The following is a 25,678-nucleotide window of genomic DNA, read 5'->3' as shown; positions in this document are numbered from 1 at the left end:
TCCGAGATCCTGTGTGTGTGTGTGTGTGTGTGTATGAGTTAAAACTGCTTAGTTTTCAGTAAGGGCTCAAAGGTCACATGATATTAAAATAAAGAGATTTAGATATCTGTATCATCTGTTAGACTTTTAGGATCTCTATAATCTGGTGTCTCCAAAGCTGACAGAAGATATAAATGTACATGTTGAAGATATAAACCTGATATAAACATACAAAGCTTGCAGTTCGTCTCTAACGTATAAATGAATCAATGATTTTTTTTGCCCCGCCCCTTCTTCTCATTGGCTGTTCATTTGATGCGCTTGAGCTCAACCACTCTCACTGCCATCGAGAATTATATGCTATTGGTTGTTTTTTTAAAGGGGAGGTGCTACTTTATGTCCCGCCCTCTCTTGGGGTATCAGTTGAGATTACGCCAATCAATGAATAGAGAAAGTCACATTTCAAAGCACTTCATGAGACCTGTTCTGCCCCTTTATAACCAGCTGTAAATGCGTCTCTGCTGTGTCTAGAGTGTGTGTGTGTTCAGTTTGAGCTGAGAATATTCACACAGATAATGTTCTCTAGCTCTCTGAAACTGACCCTTTCAGGCTTTGATCCTAATTGTGGTGTTTTGGTGACTGTCGCTTTAAATGCAAATGAGATGTTCATCAGCATAGTTGCAGATTCAAAAACAAGACTAACCTCCTATGCTAATGAGGGAGAGATGGGCACTAGTGGGCGGGGCTTTCCCTCTCTGATGACACGTACAAAGTGAGAATGTCAATCAAAGTGTTTCTGCAGACTGATTTCATCAAGTCTGATTAGAACAAACACAATTCATTCATGTTGACCATTAGAGGCTGCTGGAGATATTCACACACTGCTGACACACACACTACTGGGTTTAAACACCACAGAAAAGGGTTTTCTGCATAAAAGACCCCCTTTAAGGCATTATTTAGTTGGGTTGAACCGCAATAGAGTTGGTTTTCCCTCTTGGTGCGGTTCGTTTGGGCAGGTGTAAATGTAGCAATCGCACTCGAGTGCGGACCAAAACAGCGTACTGAGACCACCTCTTCAAGGAGGTTTAAGTTTCCCCATCTTTCTGAATGACACGCCTGCTTTACTACATCCAATCAGCTGGCAGTAGAAAAACAAGCCACGCCCACCGTTTACTCGTTTAATATTCGTTTCTGTAGGAACTGCGTCACAATACGATAAAAAGTACAAGACGTTAGCCGTTTCCGGCTGCAGTGGACTTGAAAGCAGGAGCAGCAGATCGGCTGGCCCTCAGATCTCCTCAGTGTGCTTTCTGCTGTGGTTTCTCCCCCTATGATCATCAGAGCCAACTGGAAAACATTTGCCTGCTAAAAGCAGCGCTCGCTCGCTCCGCAGATGATCCAGCGCTCGCTGACGAGAGGAACAAAGAGCATGAGTTTTTAATGGCTAACAGAGGAGTCGGCCCAGTTTTTGAGGGAAAGCCCCACTTCTGCTGCGGGACCACATGACATCTGGAGCAGTGTGTGTGTGTGCATGTATCGAGAGTGTGTGTGTGTATTATGCATGTATAGTGCATATAGAATGTGTGTGTGTGTGTGCATAGTGTGCACGAGAGTGTGTGAATATAGTGCATATATAGTGTGTGTGTGCTCATTAAGTGTGTGTTTTCTTCAGCACAGTTGTGTATCTGTGTGTGTGCGTAGAGTGTATGTAGTGAGAGTGTGTGTATATACTGCATATAGACTGTATGTGTGGGCGTAGAATGTGTGTGTGTGTCTGTTTCCTCAGCACACTTGTGCATCTGTGTGTGTGTGTGTGTGTGTGTGTGTGCATGTAACGAGTGTGTATATAGCACATATAGACTGCATGCGTGTGTGTGTGTAGAATGTGTGTGTGTGTGTGTGTGTCTGTTTCCTCAGCATGCTTGTGTATCTCTGTGTGTGTGTAGAGTGTGTGTGCATATTGTGCGTGTATTGAGTGTGTATATAGCACATAAAAACTGTGCTCGCGTTGTGTTTGTGTGTTTGTCTGTGTGTGTAGTGTGCATGTGTATAGAGAGTGTGTGTATACAGTGCATGTAGAATGTGTGTGCTCGCATTGATGTCTGTGTGTGCATGTATTGAGAGTGTCTATGTAGTGCATATAGAGTGTGTGTTCACATTGAGTGTGTGTTCGAGTATAGTGTGTGTATGTAGTGCATATAGTGTGTGTGTGTGCAGTCTGTGATTTTTAGTATGTGTTCATGTTTATAGTGTGTGTGTGAGTTTTATGTTTAAAGAGTGTGTGTGTGTATGTGTGTAGATATAATGTATAGAGTGTGTGTGTGAGCGTATTGTCTTCATGTGTGCATATAGTGGGTACAGAGTGTGTGTGTATATATTTTATGTGTGTGTAAATGTTGTGTATAGTGTGTGTAAAGAGTATGTGTAAGTGTATGGACTATTTATTGTTTACAGAGTGTGTATATAGACAAAGTTTTTGTGTGTGTGTGACGACACGTTCTACATCCTGTGTTTTGTGATATCAGCGAGGTCTCTCCACCTCAGTGAGAGTGAAGGTGAGGTGTGCTGCTGTGTGTGTGTGTGTGTGGGGAGCAGCAGCAGGCAGTGTTTCCCTCGTCTTTGTGTGTGTGTGTGTGTGTGTGTGTGTGTGTGTGTGTGTGTGTGTGTGTTATCTGATGTGCAAGAGGTGTGGGTGGAGTACTGTGGGGTAAACACTCGTCATGAAGCTGTGCTCGTGCGGAAGGGAGTCAGCAGTAAACACACACACACACACACAGGCTGTGACCACGCGTCGCACCTGTGCACCACGCCGAGAACGACTTTAAACAGTCGAAGACGCTGGCTTTCTGCTTTAACCGTTTCAGTAGACGGAGAACAAAAGCTGCAGCGCTACACAACTCTGAACACTCTTCACACACACTCGCACGCACCATCAATAAGGTATATTCAGTGTGGGGTTACGCATTATAAGTCACGCCAGTTATGTAGTAATGGGACGTTTCTAAGTCACGAGTAAAGTGACACATTACATTAATTAAATGCGGTAATAATAATTGAGCTACTTCAATATAAACTATAATGCGAGTGACTGTTTAGTTTAATCTGAAGCTGTAAAATAACTCTAATCATTCAGCGGAGTGATATGGAGCTGTAAACCTGCCGGAACTACTTCAGCTCTGCCTTTATCTGACTATAACCAAACACACACGAGTGCTCATTAGCCAATCAGAGTTCAGCGTTCAGAATATGTAGAATAAACAGTAATACACCACATTATAGTCAATGTCAACTTAAACTACGTTTGAAATAAATCAAATAAGTATTTTTTTTTCACATAAAGAAGCTAAAAGTATAATGTAAACTGAAAAATAGAACAATTGCAGGTATTAAATAATACAGGTGTTATAAATAACAAGCTATAAATATTAATTTTAGGATTAAGGAGCTGTGATGCACACAAAACCTGCCGGAACTACTTTAGCTGTGCCTTCATCAGACAAACCCACCTTAGAGTGACCATCAGCCAATCAGAATCAAGCTTTTGGCAGACCTATAATATAATGGAATATAATGCATATCAAGCCGAGTTTAAAGGTCTCGTGGAGTACTTTAAAATATGCATTTATTTAATTCAACCTGTGATGTAATCTCAAATGAAACATGGAGAGGGCAGGGCATATAATAGCTCCTCCCCTTTTATCAATCAACCAATGTTGGTGTTTTTTTCACAGCTCTGCCAGTGAGAGTGGTTGAGCTTAAGTGCATCAAATGAACAGCCAATGAGAAGAGGGGGGCGGGGCATGTCAGACACTAGAGAGCATTTGATTGGTCAGAAGATTTGATGAACTGCTGAAGTATGAGGAGACAAACTGAAAGCTTTGGATGTTTCTATGGGGTTTATACCTGCTACACGAGAGTTTTGGAGCACACTAGAGTAGAGCTGTCCTTAAGGACTGACATGCTGACATCCAGAAAACGTTGTCGTTTCATGGGACCTTTAAGGGTGTATCTGCTGCATTTAAGACGGTGACTGGGAATAAACACACATCTATCAGAGTCTTTTGGAGACTCCTGCTGTTTAATGGCCCATCTTCTGACTAATATGAGGGAGATTTACCACGGTGAGATCATCAAGACTGTGTGTGTGTGTGTGTGTGTGTGTGTGTGTGTGTGTGTGTGTGTGTCTCGTCCCTCAGGCTGGAAGACGGATGTGTCACAAGCAAAATATGAACGGATTTGGTTTTGATTTAATCTTTGGCCGCGCTTGTGCTCACACTCGTTTGCTAATTTATGATCACAACTGCTGCTTTTAATTTCATACAGCCGAAGACAATATCGCCAGCATCATCCTGTCACTTCTCTGTTAAATATTTCCCAAGAGTTGTTTAGCAGAGATCATTTCAACTCATTTAGAAACATTAGACTAAATAAATTACAATTATTTTGAATATATTTATTCTTCAAGACACTAGTATTCAGCTTAAAGTGACATTTAAAGGCTTCACTAGGGTAATTAGGGTAAAGTTAGGGTAATTAGGCAAGTCATTGTACAACAGTGGTTTATTCTGGAGACAATCCAACACTAATATTGCTGAAGGGGGCTAATAATATTGACCACAGCAGATTTTTATTTTATTAATAATTAAGCAGCACTTGAGAAATGTCCGTAGTGTCATTCTGCATGTGTGTGTGTGTGAGCACGTGTGTTCACATGTGTGTGTTTGTTTGACAGATCTTCTTCATCTACTCGATGTGAGCTCTGGGTATGTTTACTTCTTTGAGTACAGTTGTATGTGGTAAGATCTTGTGGTGTACCATGGAAAATGAGATCAGACTGAGTGTGTTCTCACCTGAAAAACAACACAGCCCTGCCACGAGATGGAAACTGAGCTGCGATCCTTTATCCAGCAGTTGCTCTGTCAAAAACGCTTCGTTTTCAACCATTTTGTTTTATTCAAGTCTCCTAATCATCAATCTAAATAACTCCTCTCTCTCTTCAACAACATCTCTTCTCTGATTGGTGTTTACTGGTGTGTGGGCGGGATTAATCTGTCACCCGTCCAATCAGTTCCAGATGGGCAAAAGTCAGACCCACACTGAGTTTTGCTAAATTGTTGCAAATAATTGATATGAGCTGAATTAGACAAACTAATTAAACAAAGTGAGTTGAGCATCATTACATTTGTTTAAATTTAGCTTAAATTCATTTGTTCTTGATCTGGAAACCAAGATAAAGCAGAACCTGTGTGTTTTCCTTTATTTTCTGTTGTGCTGTATAATGACTACGTGGAGCTTATAAGTGTCAAATTAGCCCCACCCTAAAGGACTGGTAGCTCCACCTAAAAGGACTGAAGCTGCGATCACACTGGGCTTTTCCTCCCATAGACTTCCATTCATACACACACGACTGCGTCAGACCGGAAACGCAGGGTCATGCGTTAAGTTTCACAGTTCGCTGCGGTGCAAAGTTCAAGCTTGGTGAACTCTGACCTGCGGAATCGCATCACTTGACTGCGTGAGACCAATTGAGGATCAAAACAGGACCTCTCTGGACAGAAATTTCAAATATGGAGCAATCGCTAGCTTTATTAATGTCTAATCATCTTGTTTAATCCCGCCCCTTTTCACAGCGCTGTACGACAGAATTTCACACACACAAACTCTGGTGTGACCGGAGTTTAATAGCTCCGCCCTAAATGACTAATAGCTCCACCCTAAATGAATAATAGCTCTGCCCTAAATGACTAATAGCTCCGCCCTAAATGACTAATAGCTCCACTCTAAATGACTGATAGCCCCGCCCTAAGTGACTGATAGCCCTGCCCTAAATGACTGATAGCCCTGCCCTAAATGACTGATAGCTCCGCCCTAAATTACTGATAGCTCCGCCCTAAATGACTGATTTCTCTGCCCTAAATGACTGATAGCCCTGCCCTAAATTACTGATAGCTCCGCCCTAATGGACTGAAACCTCTGCTTTAAATGCTGGATAGCTCCGCCCTAAATGACTGATAGCTCTTCCTTAAATGCTGGATAGCTCCGCCCTAAAGGACTCATAGCTCTGCTTTAAATGATGGATAGCTCCGCCCCTAAAGGACTGATAGCTCTGCTTTAAATGATGGATAACTCCGCCCTAAAGGACTGATAGCTTTGCTTGAAATGCTGGATAGCTCCGCCCCTAAAGGACTGATAGCTCTGCTTTAAATGATGGATAACTCCGCCCTAAAGGACTGATAGCTCTGCTTGAAATGCTGGATAGCTCCACCCTAAAGGACTGATAGCTCTGCTTAAATGGACTGATAGCTCCGCCCTAATGGACTAATAGCTCCACCCTGATGGACTGATAGCTCCGCCCTGATGGACTGATAACCCCGCCCTAATGGACTGATAGCTCCGCCCTGATGGACTGATAACTCCGCCCTGATGGACTGATAGCTCCGCCCTGATGGACTGATAGCTCCACCCCAATGGACTGATAGCTCCGCCCTGATGGACTGATAGCTCCGCCCTGATGGACTGATAGCTCCGCCCTGATGGACTGATAGCTCCGCTTTAATGGACTGATAGCTCCGCCCTAATGGACTGATAACTCCGCCCTAATTGACCGATAGCTCCGCCCTGATGCACAGATATCTATGGGAATGATCTTAGGTTTGTTTAGAAGCATGTCTATGTGACTGAAGCCATTGTGTTCGTTAAGGAGAAGCTCGTTTCATTTGGACTCGTTCTTGCTGAACAGCACTGTGTGTTTTGCTTGTCTGGAAAATGCTTCTGGGTTAAGGACACACACTCTCAGTAAGAGCAGTGTTGTGAGTGTGTAAGCAGCAGTGTGTGTCCATACAGTGTGGTGCAGCGACACACACACACACACACACACACACACACACACCACAGCGCCGCAGCAGTGTGTGTGTGTTGGCCTGTAATGAAGCGCTGTGCTCTGCAGATGTGCATTAGAGCAGCGGTGACGCTCAGAGCCTGTTCTGGCTCCGCACTGGGCCCCGGCTCCGGGACGCCGCTCCTGCAACTGCAGCTCACTGGCAATTATGGGCAGGCAGATCCAGAGGCGACTCCAGACCACAGTTACATTACAAATCACCATCAAACAGAGCGGAGACCACACGACCAATGCTGGACCGCAGAGGAGGGTCCGCAGGGCCCGGTCCTGTGTAAATGATTATATGCACTGCGGTGAGACTCCTCCACATGATCAATCGCTCGCTTTGAGGAGACGCATGCTTGAGGAGCTACGACACACACACACACACACACACACACACACACACTGCTCGTGCAGATTCAGTGGTGTCTCTGTGTGTTGTCAGCGGTGTGTGTTGTGCAGTTATTAGGTGTGTGAGTGAGTGTGTTCATCTCTGCTGTGTGTGTGTGTGTTGTCAGCAGTGTGTAATGCTTGCAGGTTACAGGTGTGTGTGTGCATGTGTGCATGTATATACAGCGCAGGTGTGTGTGTGTGTGTGTGTGTTGTGTACATAGTTGATTGGTGTGTATGTGTGCATGTGTTGCATGCGATGTGTGTTGTGCAGTTTATAGGTGTGTGTGTGTGTGTGTGTTCACCTGTGTTGTGTTTTTGTGTGTGTTCACCTGTGTTGTGTGTGTATGTATGTGTGTGTGTTCACCTATGTTCACCTGTGTTGGGTTTTTGTGTGTGCGTGTATGTTGTGTGCGTGTGTGTGTGTGTGTGTTCCTCCTCCTCATGAATGTCCTCTCTGTAGTGCTGTGAGATGAAAGTGTGAGCATCAGATCAATAGTGCAGTCGATAAAACATGAGGAGAGATTAAAGAGCAGCGCCTCCACAGCCTTTAATTGATGGACAACAGGCTGAGTGTGTGTGTGTGTGTGTGTGTGTGCGGATCACAGTCGTCCTTTAATCAAACTCTTCACACACATTAGAGCTGCAGGAGCCACAGGTCTGAGATCAGGCCAAACAGCACTGCAGGATTATATGCAGTATTACAGTTCCTGCTGTTTAACTGAAGAGTCGATCAGTTGAGGAAGATGAGAAACCTCTCACTGTACACTGCAGAAACTGCTGCTCTTAGGTTGAGTTTCTCTTGTTTCTAGTCTAAATATTACAAAATATTATCTAAAATTCTTAAATCAAGAAGTGTTTTCTAGACAAGCAACACGATGAGCTCTGTTTTAATGATCCAGACACAGAGTCTAAAGCTCATGGTGTGAAAGCATTAAGAGCATGTCTGAATACACTTGTTGTATTTTAATGATGGTAAAATCCGCTCTGTGCCCTGGCGCATGGTCTAACAGGGTTGTGCTTATTCTCTTAATGAGTTCTGGGTGTGTTTTGAGCATAACCTGCATTAAACCAATCAGAGTCTCATCTCTCTCATTCCCTTTAAGAGTCAGTTGTGTCTCTCCATGGTGCATTTGCTATTAACATGGCGACTTTGTAAGTGTAAAAACTGAACGCTTCACTAGTGAGAAAACAGTTAAACAGAGCATCTGCAGCGCGAGGATAAAGAACGAGCCTCCTCCATTCAGCCTCTTTACTTTCTCTTTACTTTACTCCTTTACTTTACTCCTTTACTTTACTCCTTTACTTTGGTGGAGTAAGGAAACGGTGGAAACTCACTCCACTGAACACATCCATTAGCCCACATATTTAATTTAGTTTGTTAAACTCAAATATTTGATCAAAACTATTTCTAAATTCAGTTCTAATCTCCAGCAAAGGAATAAATGAACAATAATAATGAAGTGTGGTCAAAACACTGAGTTATATCCAAACACACGTCCTGTTCTTATGCCCCATATGGTGATGCAGACGTCTCCAAAACCCCACAGGTGGACAAATCTACACTTGTGTTTATTAAAGCAAATATAAATCTGCAGATAATCAATAATACTGCTAATAATAATAACATTATACAGATGCAGATCGTCATGAATAAACTGAAAAAGCCCCCCGAGGTGAAGAAGGCATGGAGGCAGTGGTGTTTATATTGATGTAGAGAATTATAATTTCTGGATCATTCTGCTTGTCTGGGAAATGCTCCTTGATTTTAAGATATTTGGGCAAGAAACAAGACACAAACTCTGAGGAAGAGAAGTGTTTATTGCTGTGTGTGTTTGACAGATGTTGTTGATAATTCACCCTTCAGAACATTCGCTAAGTGTGCACAATGCATTGTGGGACTTTTCAGGACTGATTAGTGAACAAGGGAGCGTATGGAGACGCAGCCTCAGGTTGTGCTTCTCCCTTTAGTCAGAATCTGCGTCTGCTCTGAGCTTCAGTGCTGAGCTTCTCTGTGTGCTGTTCTCAGATCAGTGTTTGGACATCTGACGCACTGAATATCTGAGTGTGTGTGTGTGTGTGTGTGTGTGTGTGTGTGTGTGTGCATTATCTCACTCTTCAGCAGGAAGTGATGTCACAGATCAAAGTTCATATCGCTTGATTTCTCCCTGTGTGTGTGTGTGTGTGTGTGTGTGTGTAGTGATGTCATCTTTAAAGATGTTGTTTACTCTGGAGCTTTTGACATTTGTGTATGGATGTGTGTCTTTAATCTCGCCCGGTCTCAGTGTTTGTGTTCTGCTTTGTCCTGCAGTGTAAATCACACACGCGTTGGGAGTTCGGTTAGCAAACATACGAAGCATTCAGAATATTTCCCTCATCGAACAAAAGCCGCAGAATCCAGCCTGCTGAAGCCGCCCTGCTCCGCTGCAGAGTGATTGATATCTGACTGCGCCACATCTGAGCATTAATCACAATCAGCAGAGGATGAGAACACACACACACACACACACACACACACACGTCAGCGCAAACACACACCTGACTGAAGTCTGCCTAATGTTGACCTCTGCGGTGTTTCAGTGCTGGTGATGGTGTTTGGATGCTTCATCACTGACTCAGTCTGGGGTTTTTCCTCACACTGAGAGAGAACGAGATCAGATCGGGATCATACACACTTTCAGACGGCTCTTATCCACTGATATAGCATCTGCTGAACGCTGGACTCTGATTGGCTCAGGTGTGTTTGGTTATTGTCAGATAAAGGCACAGCTGAAGTAGTTCCGGCAGGTTTACAGCTCCATATTGCACAGCTACAACAGTCAAACATCACATCAGAACACAACAGGAGGGAGGAAACAGATGTGGAGGAAACATCGCAACTGTGTGTGTGTGTGTGTGTGTGCGTGTGTGTGTGCATGCCCTCTGCTGTTGTGCTGCTGTTGGTCAGCTCTTTGCAGTGGTGTAGATTTGATCAGACCGATGATGTGAGCTGCAGTGAGGATCGCGGCCACAGACGGCGTCAGGAGGAATGTGCTGAAATCAGAGAAAGCCTTTCATGTAGTAATGTATTCCTGTGATTAATTCACACTGACGAGCTCACAGGCCACCCGCTGGGAAGAGCAGAGCAGGCCATAAACAGCCCTGTGGGGTCCAACACACACCCCGCACTGCACCACACTGCATAACACAGCACAGCAGCACCATTGGTTAGTCAGTTAGTGTTTGTTAGTCAGTCAGCCAGTCAGTTAGTTAGTTTGTTTGTTTGTCAGTTATTTAGTTTTTCAGTTAGTTAGTTAGCTAGTTAGCTAGTTAGTTGGTTTGTCAGTTAGTTAGCTAGTTAGCTAGTTAGTTGGTTTGTCAGTTAGTTAGTTAGTTAGTTAGTTAGTTAGTTAGTCAGTTAGTTAGTCAGTTAGTTAGTCAGTTAGTTTGTCAGTCAGTTAGTTAGTTAGTTTGTTTGTTTGTTTGTCAGTTAGTTAGTTAGTTAGTTTGTCAGTTAGTTAGTTAGTTTGTCAGTTAGTTATTTAGTCAGTTAGTTAGTTAGTTTGTCAGTTATTTAGTTTGTCAGTCAGTCAGTCAGTCAGTCAGTTAGATAGTTAGTTAGTTAGTTATTTAGTCAGTTAGTTATTTAGTCAGTTAGTTTGTCAGTCAGTTAGTTAGCTAGTTAGCTAGCTAGCTAGTTAGTCCGTTGGTTGGTTAGTTAGTCAGTCAGTCGGGTAGTTAGTTAGTTAGTTAGTTAGTTAGTTAGTTAGTTGGTTAGTTGGTTAGTTGGTTAGTTAGTTGGTTAGTCAGTCAGTAGTTAGTTAGTTAGTTAGCTAGTTAGTCTGTTAGTTGGTTGGTTGATTGGTTGGTTGGTTGGTTGGTTGGTTGGTTGGTTAGTCAGTCAGTCAGTCAGTCAGTTAGTTAGTTAGTTAGTCAGTCAGTCAGTAGTTAGTTAGTTAGCTAGTTAGTCTGTTGGTTGGTTGGTTGGTTGGTTGGTTGGTTGGTTGGTTGGTTGGTTGGTTAGTCAGTCAGTCAGTCAGTCAGTCAGTCAGTTAGTTAGTCGGTCAGTCAGTCAGTTAGTTAGTTAGTCGGTCGGTCAGTCAGTTAGTATTTCCTACTGGATTCACTACAGTAATATATTTGTGCAGATATACTGGATTAGTCAGTACCAAAAACAAAACTGATCAACTAAACAAAAAAAACCTGACAAAACACTGATTTAACAAAACAACTGAAGAGCGCAGTGCAAACATTACTACACACAAATGAATATGTTGGAGGAAAATATTTACTAAAACTTTAATAAACAGAAGACAAATTAAGAAAAACCTAAAAATATTATTCAGTTGAAATGTAGTAGTTTGTCATTTATTTAGCAATAACTACACTGAGTTTGAGTGTGTTGTCTTACTATTCCTAAAGATGTTCAGTGACCATTATTCTAATGTTATTGGATATAACCGTTTAATAAATCTCTTTTTCTTTAAATGCACTAAAGTACACTACCGGTCAAATGTTTGGAGTCGGCTTTTTTAATGATTAATTTTCTTTATTAATTTAAATGAAATTATTCTGTTCATCGAGGCGGCATTTATTAAATGTAAAAAAGTTTAATTGTTAAATATTTATTTATTACTTATTGTATGTGGTTTCAAATAAAATTATTACTCCATTCCTTATTGCTTTTACTACTATTGCCATTAATAATAATAATAGTTAATATTAGAGTGATTTCTGAAGGATCGTGTGACTCTGAAGACTGGAGTAATAAAGCTGAAAATTCATCTTTAAATCACTGGAATAAATGATTAAATGAGATTATAATCTACTTTTGAACAGTAATTGTATAGTGCAATAAGATTTGACTATTGTACAATGTGTACTGTATTTTGATGAAATAATTGCAGCTCTGGTGAGCAGGAGAAGCTGATTTTAACACATTTAAAAGTCCTACTGACCCCAAACGTTCGACCGGTAGTGTATCTAGTCTATATTCACTCAGAAATGGATAAAACATTAATGATCTGAAACAGATGTGCTAATTAATGCTGAGCACTGAATATCACAGTGAAAAATACAATGGATATGTGTAATATTAATATAACTTAAGCTAAATAGATAGACTCCAGTTATTACTGTCAGAACAGTCCAAACTCAGGTAGAGCTGTTCAATGTGATGACATTGAGCTTTTGGGGAAATTAGAAGGCTGTCATTGTTCATATATTTATGGCAGTATTTCACTTGGATCATTTATTTTGGCAGTTTTTTTGTTTTGTTTTGGTGCTTTAAGAAACATATATAGATACTATCACTAATGAACTAATAACACTCAGGACAAATGTGTAAAGAGCCTGTGACTGATGATCTGAAGCATTACTGTGTTTATTAATGCATCATGTGCATAGGAAAAATACAAGGTATAAATGCATATCATCATACACACACACACACACACACACACCATCATTATTTCTCCACTGCAGCTCCAGGGTGTTTTAAGACATGATGAGCTGCTTGCGGGGACCTTTTGTAAAATATAAATGAATGTTAAAGCACACACAGATGATCATCTCCAGTAAACACTCGCTGACACCACAGCCTGAACATTAATGATGATGATAATAATGCAGGAGCTTCAGTTTGGGAACTTTTAGTTGACGCTCCCAGCCCTGCCAGACGTGTCCTGCGAGCTGGAAAAGGTGTGTGTGTGTGTGTGTGTGTGTGTGTGTGTTTTCAGCATGTTTGGAGGGTTTCACACTTCCCCCTCGTCCCTCTTCTGGATCTGCCTTTGATGTTGCAGCCATTAGTAAAGAGACTCCGATGACACGTCCTTACCTACAACACACACACACACACACACACACACACACACACACACACACACATAAAACATTCACTGCCACAGATACAAACTAAACACATCTACTCAAACACACACACACACACACATCGACACACAGACAGACAGACAGACAGACACTCACTCAAACACACACACACAGACACTCACTCACAGACGCAGACATTCACACACTTCCCAGAGGCATTAACAGCCACAGTTGTGTGTGTGTGTGTGTGAGTGTGTGTGTGTGCTGGCCGGAGCTCGTCTCTTTCATCTGTACTGCTCACTGTTGTGATGCTGTAATTATCATCATCGTTACTGCCGGCAGCACAGCTGTGAAGGAGACCTGTGTGTGCGTGTGTGTGTGTGTCTGTCTGAAGATGTGTTAGTGTATGTGTGTGTGTGTGTGTGTGTGTGTGTGTGTGTGTGTATGTGTGTGTGTGTGTGTGTGTGTGTGTGTGTGTGTGTGTGTGTGTGTGTGTGTGTGTGTGTGTGTGTCCTCAGTTTCTTCAGAAAGTCCTAATATCATGAGAATGAGGCCTGAAGTGTGTTTCAGACAGGGTTTCCTAATGAAGAGTCGGAGCTAAATGCAGATATCTGGGAATGGAGGAGGATTATTGAATGATGATGGTTCCTGTATGGTGTGTTGTTGTATTCCTACAGCTCTGCTTCATCACCCATATTGCCCAGTCCTAAATCAGTCACTGCTCTACCCTAAACCCAATCGTCACAGTAATCTGAAAACAGATCAGGAGTCTTCTTTATTAGTGTTGCTGATATCCACTGATAACGTTCATTCAATTGTGTGATAACATTGGAAACAGGTTGCTGAAATACAGTCTTCCTAATGTTTTCTTATTTATAACTATAAATGATCAGCCCAACATATTTATTTCATCTCTTTCCCTCACTTTTGAGGATTTTACCTTTTACTTTGTTACTTTAATTTTTACTTTATTTATTTATTTTTACATTTAGTTACTTTAAAGATTCATTTCAGGAATAACATTTAAAAGTTTGAATAAAGCAAAATAACCCTCTAAAGGAATATTTTAGGGAGTAAAATCTTTAGTTTTATTTCTTAAAGTTATTTCCTGTGTGAAATCCATGTACAGTAGTGTAAAAGCGTTTGTGTTTGGTGATCTTCAATCAAAGTCTGACCATTTGAGTTTGTTGACGTCAGTTTGATGCTTCAGACACGATATTCTTAGCCACGCCCCTCTTACCATCAGTTTGAGGTACTGTGATATACATACAGAAAGCCCCGCCCCCTACTCAATATTCAGTTTCAGTTTTAAGCACATTAACAAACTGAAATAAAGTCTGTGTGAAACGGAGGTTCCTGAGACTCTTAAGTTGGACAGGGAGAAAAAACCCTCAGTTAATGATGTTTTGTGAATTCAGTCAACAGATATTGCTTGATTTAAATGTGTTTTTTTTTTCAACTAAATGTAAACATACCACCAAAAAGACCTGGAGAAATACCCAAGACTATTTTAAATCCTCATATCAGTCACAAAGGGCTTTAATGCATGTCTGTGCATAAGTAAATACGTTTTTTTTCTGAATTACTCTGAAAGTAATATTGATTGTAGAGATGGGTTTTTCTGCTTTACCGCGGTCTTTCCCTCTGAATACACTTTCAGCATATCCACCATTAACAGTTTCACTATGAGCAGTCTTGAGTCTTGAGATGGTTGTGTGTGTGTTTTTCTCAAACCCACAGTATATTTCCTCTGTTTTATTTACAGTTTGTTAGTTTAGTTTTATTTGTCTCCTCCGTGAATGCTTTCAGAGTGATTGTTTTAAAGTGCCTGTGTTTTTCTGATTTATGTGAATAATAATAATGCGTGTGTTGAATTCCTCCAGACCGCGGGACAAACACGGGCTGTTTTTGATGGGATGGGGACACTGGCGGCTCTGTGTTGGTCTCGGTGTCGTCTTGTGTACTGTAAACAAGCTCTTGAGTTATTGCTCCACTCTTTGTTCGCTGGCACTTTATCAGTCGTCCGCTTTTAGGAGTTACTATTAAGCAAAGCCAAGTCTTGTTCTGTTATTTTGAAGAGCTCGTAATTAAGGCATAATCGAATCTGTTGTATGAAGACAAACTTCATCTCACAGAAAGAATAAGCTGATTTTTGCAGCGTGTAAACTGCATTTCTCCTTAAATACTGGAGAAATGGATTAAATATTGATGCACATGGGTCATGAAGTTCACTAAAAGGATTTTGTTGACAAAGTAAGCATATAAATGCAAGTAAAGTGTCTTTATTTTAAATAACCTAATTATAAATGTCAAAAAATGGGTGATAATTGTGGAAAACAAATATTTCTCCGCTTTTATTTACATTTGAACAAAACGTGTCATGTCTAGTATTACTCATACCCTTCATTATAGTCAATGGAAAAGACTTTATTGGCTATTACAGCAATCAAAAGTTTGCTATAACTTCTCCATTAATCTCCACTGGTGTGTTTGCACATTCATCTTTAGTGAAGAAATCAAACTCTTTCCTATTGGAGGGTCTCCTTCATCACCCTGATCTTTGGCTCCTCCGCAGATTCTCAATTTGGTTTACATCAGGACTCAGGCTGGGCCACTGAAAAACATTCATGTGCTTTTCAGCTCACCGTTTTGCTGTGTGTTTTGGGTCGTTGTCATGCTGAAATGTCCACTGTTGCCCAAGACAACTGTAATTATATTCCCTGGTCCACCAGCCTAAAATACCCCCCGAAACATTAGTTTCCCACTAGCATATTTGACAGTGTGGATGTTGTTCTTAAGCAGCGTTCACACCAGACATGGCTTGCATGAATAGATCATGCCATTCACGCATAACTGGACACTTGAACATTTAGAGTTTCCTCACTTCATTCGCGCATCACATTAGCTTCACAATAGATGTGGATTCGCCTCATGGGCGGGACGTCTGTCTGCCTGGTGACACCAGTTTCATTGCTAATGGCTGACATGGATTAGATTGAGAGATTAGCTGTGCTTTATGTGCTTTAGGAAGGCTGATAAACGGTGTGGATGTGTTTGGCACCATGCAGCAGCTCTGAGTTCATCAGCTCCTCCAGAAACTATACCTGAATGGAGCTTTCAGCTGTGCTTCTGACTGAGGGTTAGGTTCAGGGGTAAGGTGTCTGAATAACACTGTTGAGAACCGGGTACTGTGTACTGTGGTGTTAGTAACTGTACTGTGGAACGTGTTATGGGTGGGCGCTGCGATCGGATCCTACACCAAAGATGGCAACCCGGGGGTTTCACAGAGCACTGGGGGTTGGGGGTTTGAAGATACAGAAGTTTTGCTGGATAAATAACAAAACGGGAGGGTGGTGGGAGAAGGGTCTGAAATACGGGAGACTCCCGGGAAAAACGGGAGTGTGGCTGGTATGGTTTGATGAGCTGTTGTCCGGTGTCTGCAGGATTTTCCCTCAGGACACCAACTACATGTGCTACGTCATAATCACGCCCATACAAGAGCAAGCTCCTGATTGGTTTACGAGGCGCGGATGTCTGCCAAATTTCAGATTTTTCAATTCTAGCAATTGAACCGGCTGAAATGATCAATTTTGTGTCATTCACTTACATCATTTGCATGAACAGTGCTTCAGGATGTCTGATTATGACGTTGCATTAACTTAACATGTAAATCGCTCATGCTTGAAGATTCATCCTCGTCTGGTGTGAACGCAGGGGTCGAAGGCTTCTGCTTTATGAAGACTACATCATTGTGGCCAAACAACTCAACTTCTGTTTCATCTGACTCTAAAACAGAAGACCAGAAGACTTTTGTGTCCAGATGAGGATTTACAATGGCCAAGCGGGCTTTTTTGTGGCTTCTCTGCAGAAGTGTTGTCCTCCTCGGTCTGCATCTGTGGAACCAATGATATAATGATGTGAAGAAACAGAACAAGCTGAGACAAACTCAATCTAGGAGAACACACAATCTCAAACTGTTCTGTGTTGTTCAACGTTTTAGGCACTGAAATGCTGAATGCTCAAAAATAAGGCAGGAATACATTTTATTGATCAGTTAACTCATATAAGCTAAATCAAATCAATATTTGAGCACACTTTGCATGTAAAGCACTTTGCCCATAGTTATAGTCATAGGTAATAGGACTTTTAATTTGCCAGTAACCTGGGTTAAGCGCTTCCGGTGAACTGTATACCATTGCAAAATCGGTGCATTTAAGGTCTGTTTTCTTTAGTAATCAGCGATCTCCTCTGGCTGAGTGATATCCAATATTAAGTAGGTCTCAGATTGTACCAGAAGCACTGCATTAAATGACATTTCCCCCCGCCATGTCTTTATAATATGAGCATTTATTTTACCCCAGTATATTTAATGGAGCTTCTGCGCTAGCCTGCCGATTCTGACGGGCGCGTGCTAGTAAACGGATTTTTGTCTCGTTTTACACCTAAGCAACTAAATGAATGCCAATCAATTAAACTGATTGTATTTTAATCACATTACAACATCCATGCTGTAAAAGGAATCGTATAAAATAGAAAAAACTTACAATAACAGGTCACCGGAGGTTTATCAGTATGGGAACAACACTAGCTCGGCATATACCCTAATACCTTAACCTGCCTAGTTAACCTAATTACCCTAGTAAAGCCTTTAAATGTCACTTTAAGCTGAATACTAGTGTCTTGGAGAATATCTAGTCTAATATTATTTACTGTCATCATGACAAAGAGAAAAGAGATGAGTTATTAACACTATTATGTGCAGAAATGTGTTGAAGAAATCTGAAATTAGGGTAAAAATAAACAGGGGGGCTGATAATTCAGGGGGGCTGATAGTTCTGACTTTGACTCTATATATTGTAAAGATGCAGAAAGTGTTTGTGGTTTAACTAGCTGTGCTGTAGATGTCTGTGCATTCAGATTTGAGATCAGTAAACATGTTTGTGTTTTACAGCCAATTTAATCTGCTCCATAAGGAATTACATCCCACTTTACACTGAAAACATGAGCTCAATTACTGCAGTCATAAATCTGTTGCGCTTTTCAGGCTGAATTTGATTGAACTGAAAAACAGAGAAGGAAAAGGAGCAGAAAGGACAGAAAGAGCCACAGCAGCGAACAGATGATGATGATGATGGCTGTAGACATGAGAAAGATATGTTCAACTTAAATGATCTTCAACACTTTAATGTGTAGATTTAAACTTGGGCTAATTTTAAAGAGGACGGATGTCAGAATGGGGCTTTTATCTTTATGGAAAAAAAATAGCCTAAAATTGACAGAAAATAAAAGCTAACCATCTAAACAAATTTATATTCCAAATATGAACTTGATATCTCAAAATGAGCTTTCAGTAAGATTTAGTTTGGCCGCAGTACCAAACATGACCACTGGGTGACATTGAATTTACATTGATGACCATACGAAGGATGAACTGTATTTTTTGATAATATTTGTAATGCCAACATACAATATTAAAGCTAGATGTCCAGGTCAGTGGTATTTGATTTGAATTTAGCCTCTAAAAGACATCTAAACAAACTTTAACCCGTGGATTGCTATAGTAATAATATCCTTATTGCAAATTAAGTAACAAATCTGTCACCAGATAATGAAACTACACTGTATAAAATCCTGATCGCCTTACGCTGAATCAAATTAACCTTATGAGTCCATTAAACCTATATTATGTCAAACAGACCTAAAACACCTTGCTTAACTTATCAAATTAAGTTAGAACATGATTAACTTAGCTAAATAAGTTACAATGACCTAAAACACATGCTGTCTGGACTAATTGTTCATAATTTTTTTTTACAGTGTAGAAATTGTAAGCTTACAAATGATATACAGTTATACTACATTATTGATATACTACAATATTATGATTTAAACATCTAACCATACATGTTTCCACAGGTTGTAGGGTGACATTAGATGTGTTTTTAATTTATTAATATCACTATACTAACAAAAAACTAGAAGAGAAGTCATAAATACTGATGTAAAATACTGAAGTTTTTGTTTTTATTTGTGTATTATGAGTGTGCAGTTAAAATGCAATAAAGATATTTAGTAAAGCATTCGTTTGGAAGACCTTTCCACTGATATTGTTATATTTAATTAGGATTTCATTGCAAAAAAAAGTGACGTAAACTTGACAATTAAGGAGTTAATGTGTTTACTAACATGAACTAATTATGAACAGTCCTAGTATGGCATTATTAATCATAGTTTAATATTTACTAATGCATTATTAACATACAAATTCATCCTAGTTAACATTAGTTAATGCACTGTGGGTTAACAACAGTTAACTAACAATGAATGAGTGTATTTTCACGAACTAACATGAACAGATGCTGTAATACATCTAACGTTCACTGTTTGTTTATGTTAGTAAATGCATTACCTAATGCAACCTTATTGTGAAGTGTGACCATCTTGTGTTAGTGTCCGTGTGCAGGTCTGAGATGAAGGTGTGTGTGTTGATGGGGGTTGAGTGTGTGTGTGTGTGTGTGTGTGTAAATGTGCCTCTGTTGTTATGTCTGCGTTCTCTTTGAAGTGCCTCAAACCTCCATCTAAGTGGCAGTCATTTTCCCCCATGGTTGAGATCTGGCAGAATTATTTCCAGATTGTGTAGCGGCGTATCCGAGCCTCCGCAGTGTCACCACAGGCGGATTTCAGCCGCTCTGCAAAATGACCTCGATTCTAATAACCCACGTACACGATAGGAATATATAGTTATAGATGCACAGCCTTATAAGACCACTGTGGAAAATTTGCGTGTGTCACTTTCGCTCATGCAGGAAGTGGAGCTTTTATGAGGGTTACAGTAATCTGAAGACACGCTTCAGGAGCGAAACGCTTCTCAAAATGCAAGAACAAATGTGTTTGGGATTAGATTTGTGCCAAATAAAATGAACAAAACTGTTGTGAAACATTAGAAAAGTGAACGTTTGATGAATCAGATGATCACTCTGCACATAAACATGAATCAAAGTATAATCAAGTAGCTAAACTACGTCGTTTTTGTTGCTTCACTTTCGCTAAACACAGTTTGGGATTAGATTTGACAAAATAAAGTCTATGGGATTAGATTAGTGCCAGATAAAATAAATAAATCTTTGGTGAGAAACACAGTAATGTACATTTGTTAAATCTGAAAATTATTCTGAACATAAAAATGAGTGAACTAAATACCAAACAGGTCATATCATCTTTAAATAAATACATTTGTTCAGTTCAATGTCGCTAAACCCAGTGTGGGAATAGATTTGTGCCAAATAAAATGAGCAAAACGTTTCTGAAACACTGTAAATAAATAAATGCTGGTGAAATTGAGTTAGCTTATTAGATTTTACAAATTTAACTGGATTAAACAAAACAAGCCTTGAATTTAGTTTCAGCTCCTTTTAAATAAGTAGTTTGAACAAACAGCATACTAACATACATGTTTGAGTGCAAAAATGTAGACTGATGAATCAGAAAATAACTCTGAACATGAAGAACAAACTAAATAGCAAAAACAGTCACATCGTCTTCAGATCAACTGTTTTTATTGCTTCACTTTCACTAAACGCAGTTTGAGTTTCGATTTGTGCCAAATAAAATAAACAAAAACTGTTGTGAAACAGAAAAGTGGACATTTGACAATACATTTATGTACATTTGTTGGGACAACATGAAGGAATTGAGTTTGCTGATTAGTTTTTACAAATTTAAGTGGATTGAACAGTTAAGATGTCCAGAAAAGTCTTGAATTGTGTTTCATGTTGAATAAGTAGTTTAATCAAACAGCACACACACATACATTTAGTTTGGGTGCATGTAAAAACGTAGACGGATGAATCAGAAAATCACTCTGAACAAAACACAGCAAACTAAATGATAACAGTCATATCGTCTATAAATAAACTGTTGTTGTTGCTTCACTTTCACTAAATGCAGTTTGGGATTGGATTTGACAAGAATAATGTCTATGGGATTAGATTATTCTCATTTATCAACTAAATAGCAAAAAAAACTGATATCGTCTTAAAACGAAGTGTTTTCGTGGCTTCACTCTTGCTAATATCATTTTGAAATGACTCCCAGACTCCCAAGCCAAAATGTACATTGATGAATTAGAAATTTATTCTGAACATCGAAATCAACCAACCAAATAGCGAAACAGTCATATCATCTTTAAAGTCAACCGTTTTTGTTGCATCTCTTTCACTAAACACAGTTCGGGATTAGATTTGACAAAAACAAAGTTTATGGGATTAAATTTGTGCCAAATTAAATGAACAAAACGTCTTGTGAATCGTGCACACACACAAAAATGTCGACGGATTAATCAGAAAATCACTATGAACTAAAATAAATAAATAATATAGTGTTCAAATGCATTGTTCTTTATTTGCTTCACTTTCACTAAATACAATTTTGAAGTCGTTGTATTAATCATTGTTCAGTAGTTTATTTATATTATCATTTTTTTATATTTATTTTAATTTTTTATATTTTATTTTTATTCGTATTTATAAAAGTAAATTTTTATATGTATTAATATTTTACATATTTTATATTTACTTATTTACATGTTTACTTATTTACTTATTGTTTATTTATTTACTTATTTATTTGCTTATTTTTAACTTGAGATATTTGTTTTGTATATTTATGTATTTATTTTTAAACTGTACAGTCCTGTCATGAAGACGTGTCAAACAAAACAAAAGGAACCTTAGAATAAACCAATAACAGTAAACAAACAACTCAAGACCATTGCTTATGAACTTCTGACAAGGACTCCTCCAAAACAAAGCTAATCGACACACAGAGCCACTTCTCTCACATATGAAAAATAAATGATTGAAGGGTTATCCTGCATATGAACACGTCTGTATTTGCCGGTAACAACACTGCAGGTACAGATTTATTAGGAGTCGCACCTACTGGAAATATTCTTGCTAATAAATGCTGAAATATGTGTTTTTACTCATGCAAGGATAACACATGTAGAATTAAACATGGTTATAAATATAAAACAAAGCAACATCCTCATTTACTGTTCTTTCATACGCAAAGTCTGCATGCAGTCAGCTGAAAAATATTCACAGGTGATCCCGTGGATTTGCCAATGTTTTTACAGTAAGGGTTGTAAACGAATTATTTAGGCTGAATTTGAACAAACAAATGAAGTTGAATATTATTAAATCATTTAAATTCAGCACAGATAAATTGATTGCAACAGATCTGCAGACATCATTGTTTTCAGTGCGAGCTGGTTTTAGAGCAACCTCAGCGTTCTGACCTCTGAAACTTCGAGGATGATACACTGACGTCTCAGAAAGCTAAACTCTCCTTTGACCTTTTGGCCTGTAAGTTAAGCGATAAGCCTGTTTATGTGTACAAAACCTCAGCATTATGAAGCCGGCTCGAACCATCACTCACTATTATTATTATAGGTTAATCTGATTCAGCCTTCTTGACCACATCAATAGTGTGTAAAATGATGATTGAGTCCCATTCAAACACATCAGCGCTCAAACAAACAGGAGATTAAAGATGTGACACTCAAAGGGAGCTTTAATTTCCGCTTCAAAACACACAAGCACTTGGGTTTCTAAAGGCTGAGCATACATTAGATGCTGCTGGTCAGTGTTAAAGCTCTGATCCCTCCAGAAATGCGGGATAAAAGGACAGAAACGCATGCGAACGCTGCTTTGTGCTCTGATGTACGATTGACATGTTTGTTTGATGCCATATGAATTGCTGCTAAATGGATTTTTTAGCTCTGTTTTGGGAAAACGCTGGACTATCACGATCAGCTGAAGAGCTTCTGTGCTGTCCTACAGCAGAGTTCACTTTAAACACACATAACAAGAGCCACAAAGGATTATTGATGTTATCTTTATTATTATTGTGAATTAATATTTATTTTTATTATTGTTATCATCGTCAACAACACTATTATTAGTAGTAGTTGTAGCAGTGTTTCTTTTTATTATCAACATCATCATTATTATTTATGTATTTTATTATTATTATAAATTTTTATTTTCAGCATCATCATTATTATTATTATTTATTTATTTTATTATTTATTTTTATTATTATTAATTTTATTATTATTATTATTATTATTATTATTATAAATTTTTATTATCAACATCATCATTATTATTTATGTATTTTATTATTATTATTATTATTATTATTAATTTTTACTATCAACATCATCATTATTATTTATGTATTTTATTATTATTATTATTATTATTATTATTATTATTAATAATAATTTTTATTATCAACATCATCATTATTATTTATGTATTTTATTATTATTATTATTATTATTATTATTATTATTATTATTATTATTATTATTATTATTATTATTAATAATAATTTTTATTATCAACATCATCATTATTATTTATGTATTTTATTATTATTATTATTATTATAAATTTTTACTATCAACATCATCATTATTATTTATGTATTTTATTATTATTATTATTATTATTATTATTATTAATAATTTTTATTATTAACATCATCATTATTATTTATGTATTTTATTATTATTATTATTATTATTATTATTATTGTTAATAATTATTTTTATTATTAACATCATCATTATTATTTATGTATTTTATTATTATTATTTATTTTATTATTAATTTTATTATCAACATCATCATTATTTATGTATTTATTTTATTATTATTTGTTGTTGTTGCTATTGTTTATTATTATTATTAAATATTTTTATTATTATCATTGTCAACAACACCATTATTATAATTAGTAGTAGTAGTAGTATTATTTGTTCATCATTATTATTATTATTTATTATTATTATTATTATTATCAACATTCTTCTTCTACACACACACACACACACACACATCTGAGTTTATACACCACAGAAACTGCATAATAGCAAATAAGTGTATAATGAATGAAAAGTGTGTTTAGCATGAGTGTTTGCACACATGGTTTAGGAAATGCTAGCTAAACATCTCTCTCTCTCACACACACACACACACACACACACACACACATGCAGTGCTCAGATGAAAAGAGGCCGATATGAAAGGCTCCACAGTCAGAAGTTTGGCCAAGAAATGCAGCTACTTCAGCCGCCGCCGCAGCCACACGTCACGTCAAACAACATGCTGTTAGCATTAGCGCGCGCGAGTTTCACATGAGTTATTGAAGGCCATTTGTAAACACAGACATGAAAGCAAACAAGCTCTTGTGCTGCTGGCCTTGATCATCAAAGAGGATCGATCAAATCCAGCCTCCTCCCTATTGATTCACCAGCAAATGCATTCAGCATCACTCTCCAACTGACCAGTGTGTGTGTGTGTGTGTGTGTGTTTCAGTCCAACAAGGTGTCGGTGGTCCAGCAGGGCATGCATCCGCTGACGCCTCTGCTGCCGTATGAACACTTCAACCCCAGTCCCACACACATGCCCACAGACGGAGGACAGAAACCAGGTACAAAACACACACACGCACACACACACACACACACACAGATTCAGCTGAGAGCTAACAGTGAATCAGCAGATATCCCCTGAACTTTCTGCTGATTCACTTCTGATTCTGTGCTGATTCACTGGTGATTCACTTCTGATACACTTCTGTTCCTCTACTAATTCACTTCTGATTCACTGCTGATTTACTCCTTATTTTCTACTGATTCACTTCAAATTCTCTGCTGATTCACTTCTGATTGACTTCTGATTCTCTACTGTTTCCCTACTGATGATTCACTTCTGATTGACTTCTGATTCTCTACTGTTTCCCTACTGATGATTCACTTCTGATTTACTCCTGATTCTCTGCTGATTTCCTGGTAAATCTTTGCTGATTCACCCCTGATTCTCAACTGATTCACCACTAATTCGCTTGTAATTCGCTTGTGATTCTCTGTAGATTCACTTCTGATTCACTACTGACTCTCTACTGATTCACTTCTGATTTACTGCTGATTCACTTATGATTCACTGCCTATTCTCTGCTGATTCACTCCTTATTTTCTTCTGATTCACTTCTGATTCTCTACTGATCCTTTATTGTTTCTCTACTGCTGATTCGTTTCTGATTCACTCCTAATTCTCTGCTAATTTACTGGTCAATCTCTGCTGATTCACACTGATTCACTGCTGATTCTCTGCTGATTCACTCTTGATTCTCTTCTGTTGATAAACTTCTGATTCACTGCTGATTGCCTACAGTTTCTCTACTGTTGATTCATTGCTGATTTGCTTCTGTTTCACTCCTGATTCTCTGCTAATTTACTGGCAAATCTCTGCTGATTCACTCTTGATTCTCTACAGTTTCTCTACTGTTGATTCACTTCTGATTCTCTTCTAATTTACTGGCCAATCTCTGCTGATTCACACTTGATTCACTGCTTTTTCTTTGCTGATTCACTCTTGATTCTCCACAGTTTCTTTACTGTTGATTCATTTCTGATTCACTGCAGATTCACTTATGATTCACTCCTGATTTTCTACTGATTCACTTCTGATTCACTGCTGATTCACTCTTGATTCTCTACAGTTTCTCTACTGTTGATTCACTTCTGATTCTCTTCTAATTTACTGG

At 38.7% G+C, this 25,678-nt stretch overlaps 1 protein-coding gene across 7 annotated transcripts in view; it reads left to right on the top strand.

The window, feature by feature from the left end:
* The window catches only part of tcf7 (transcription factor 7), a 68,701-nt gene that overhangs the window by 19,384 nt on the left and 23,639 nt on the right, over positions 1-25,678 (top strand). For all 7 annotated transcript variants that reach the window (XM_056446997.1, XM_056447000.1, XM_056446999.1 and 4 more), the window contains exon 4: positions 24,448-24,562. In XM_056446997.1, the coding sequence (XP_056302972.1) occupies positions 24,448-24,562 (115 nt within the window). The remainder of the gene's footprint in view (positions 1-24,447; positions 24,563-25,678) is intronic.

This window comes from Danio aesculapii, chromosome 21, assembly GCF_903798145.1.
Source record: "Danio aesculapii chromosome 21, fDanAes4.1, whole genome shotgun sequence".
Lineage (NCBI taxonomy): Eukaryota > Metazoa > Chordata > Actinopteri > Cypriniformes > Danionidae > Danio > Danio aesculapii.
The sequence above is the reverse complement of the archived record's forward strand: the minus strand, read 5'-3'. Positions and strand labels throughout refer to the sequence as shown.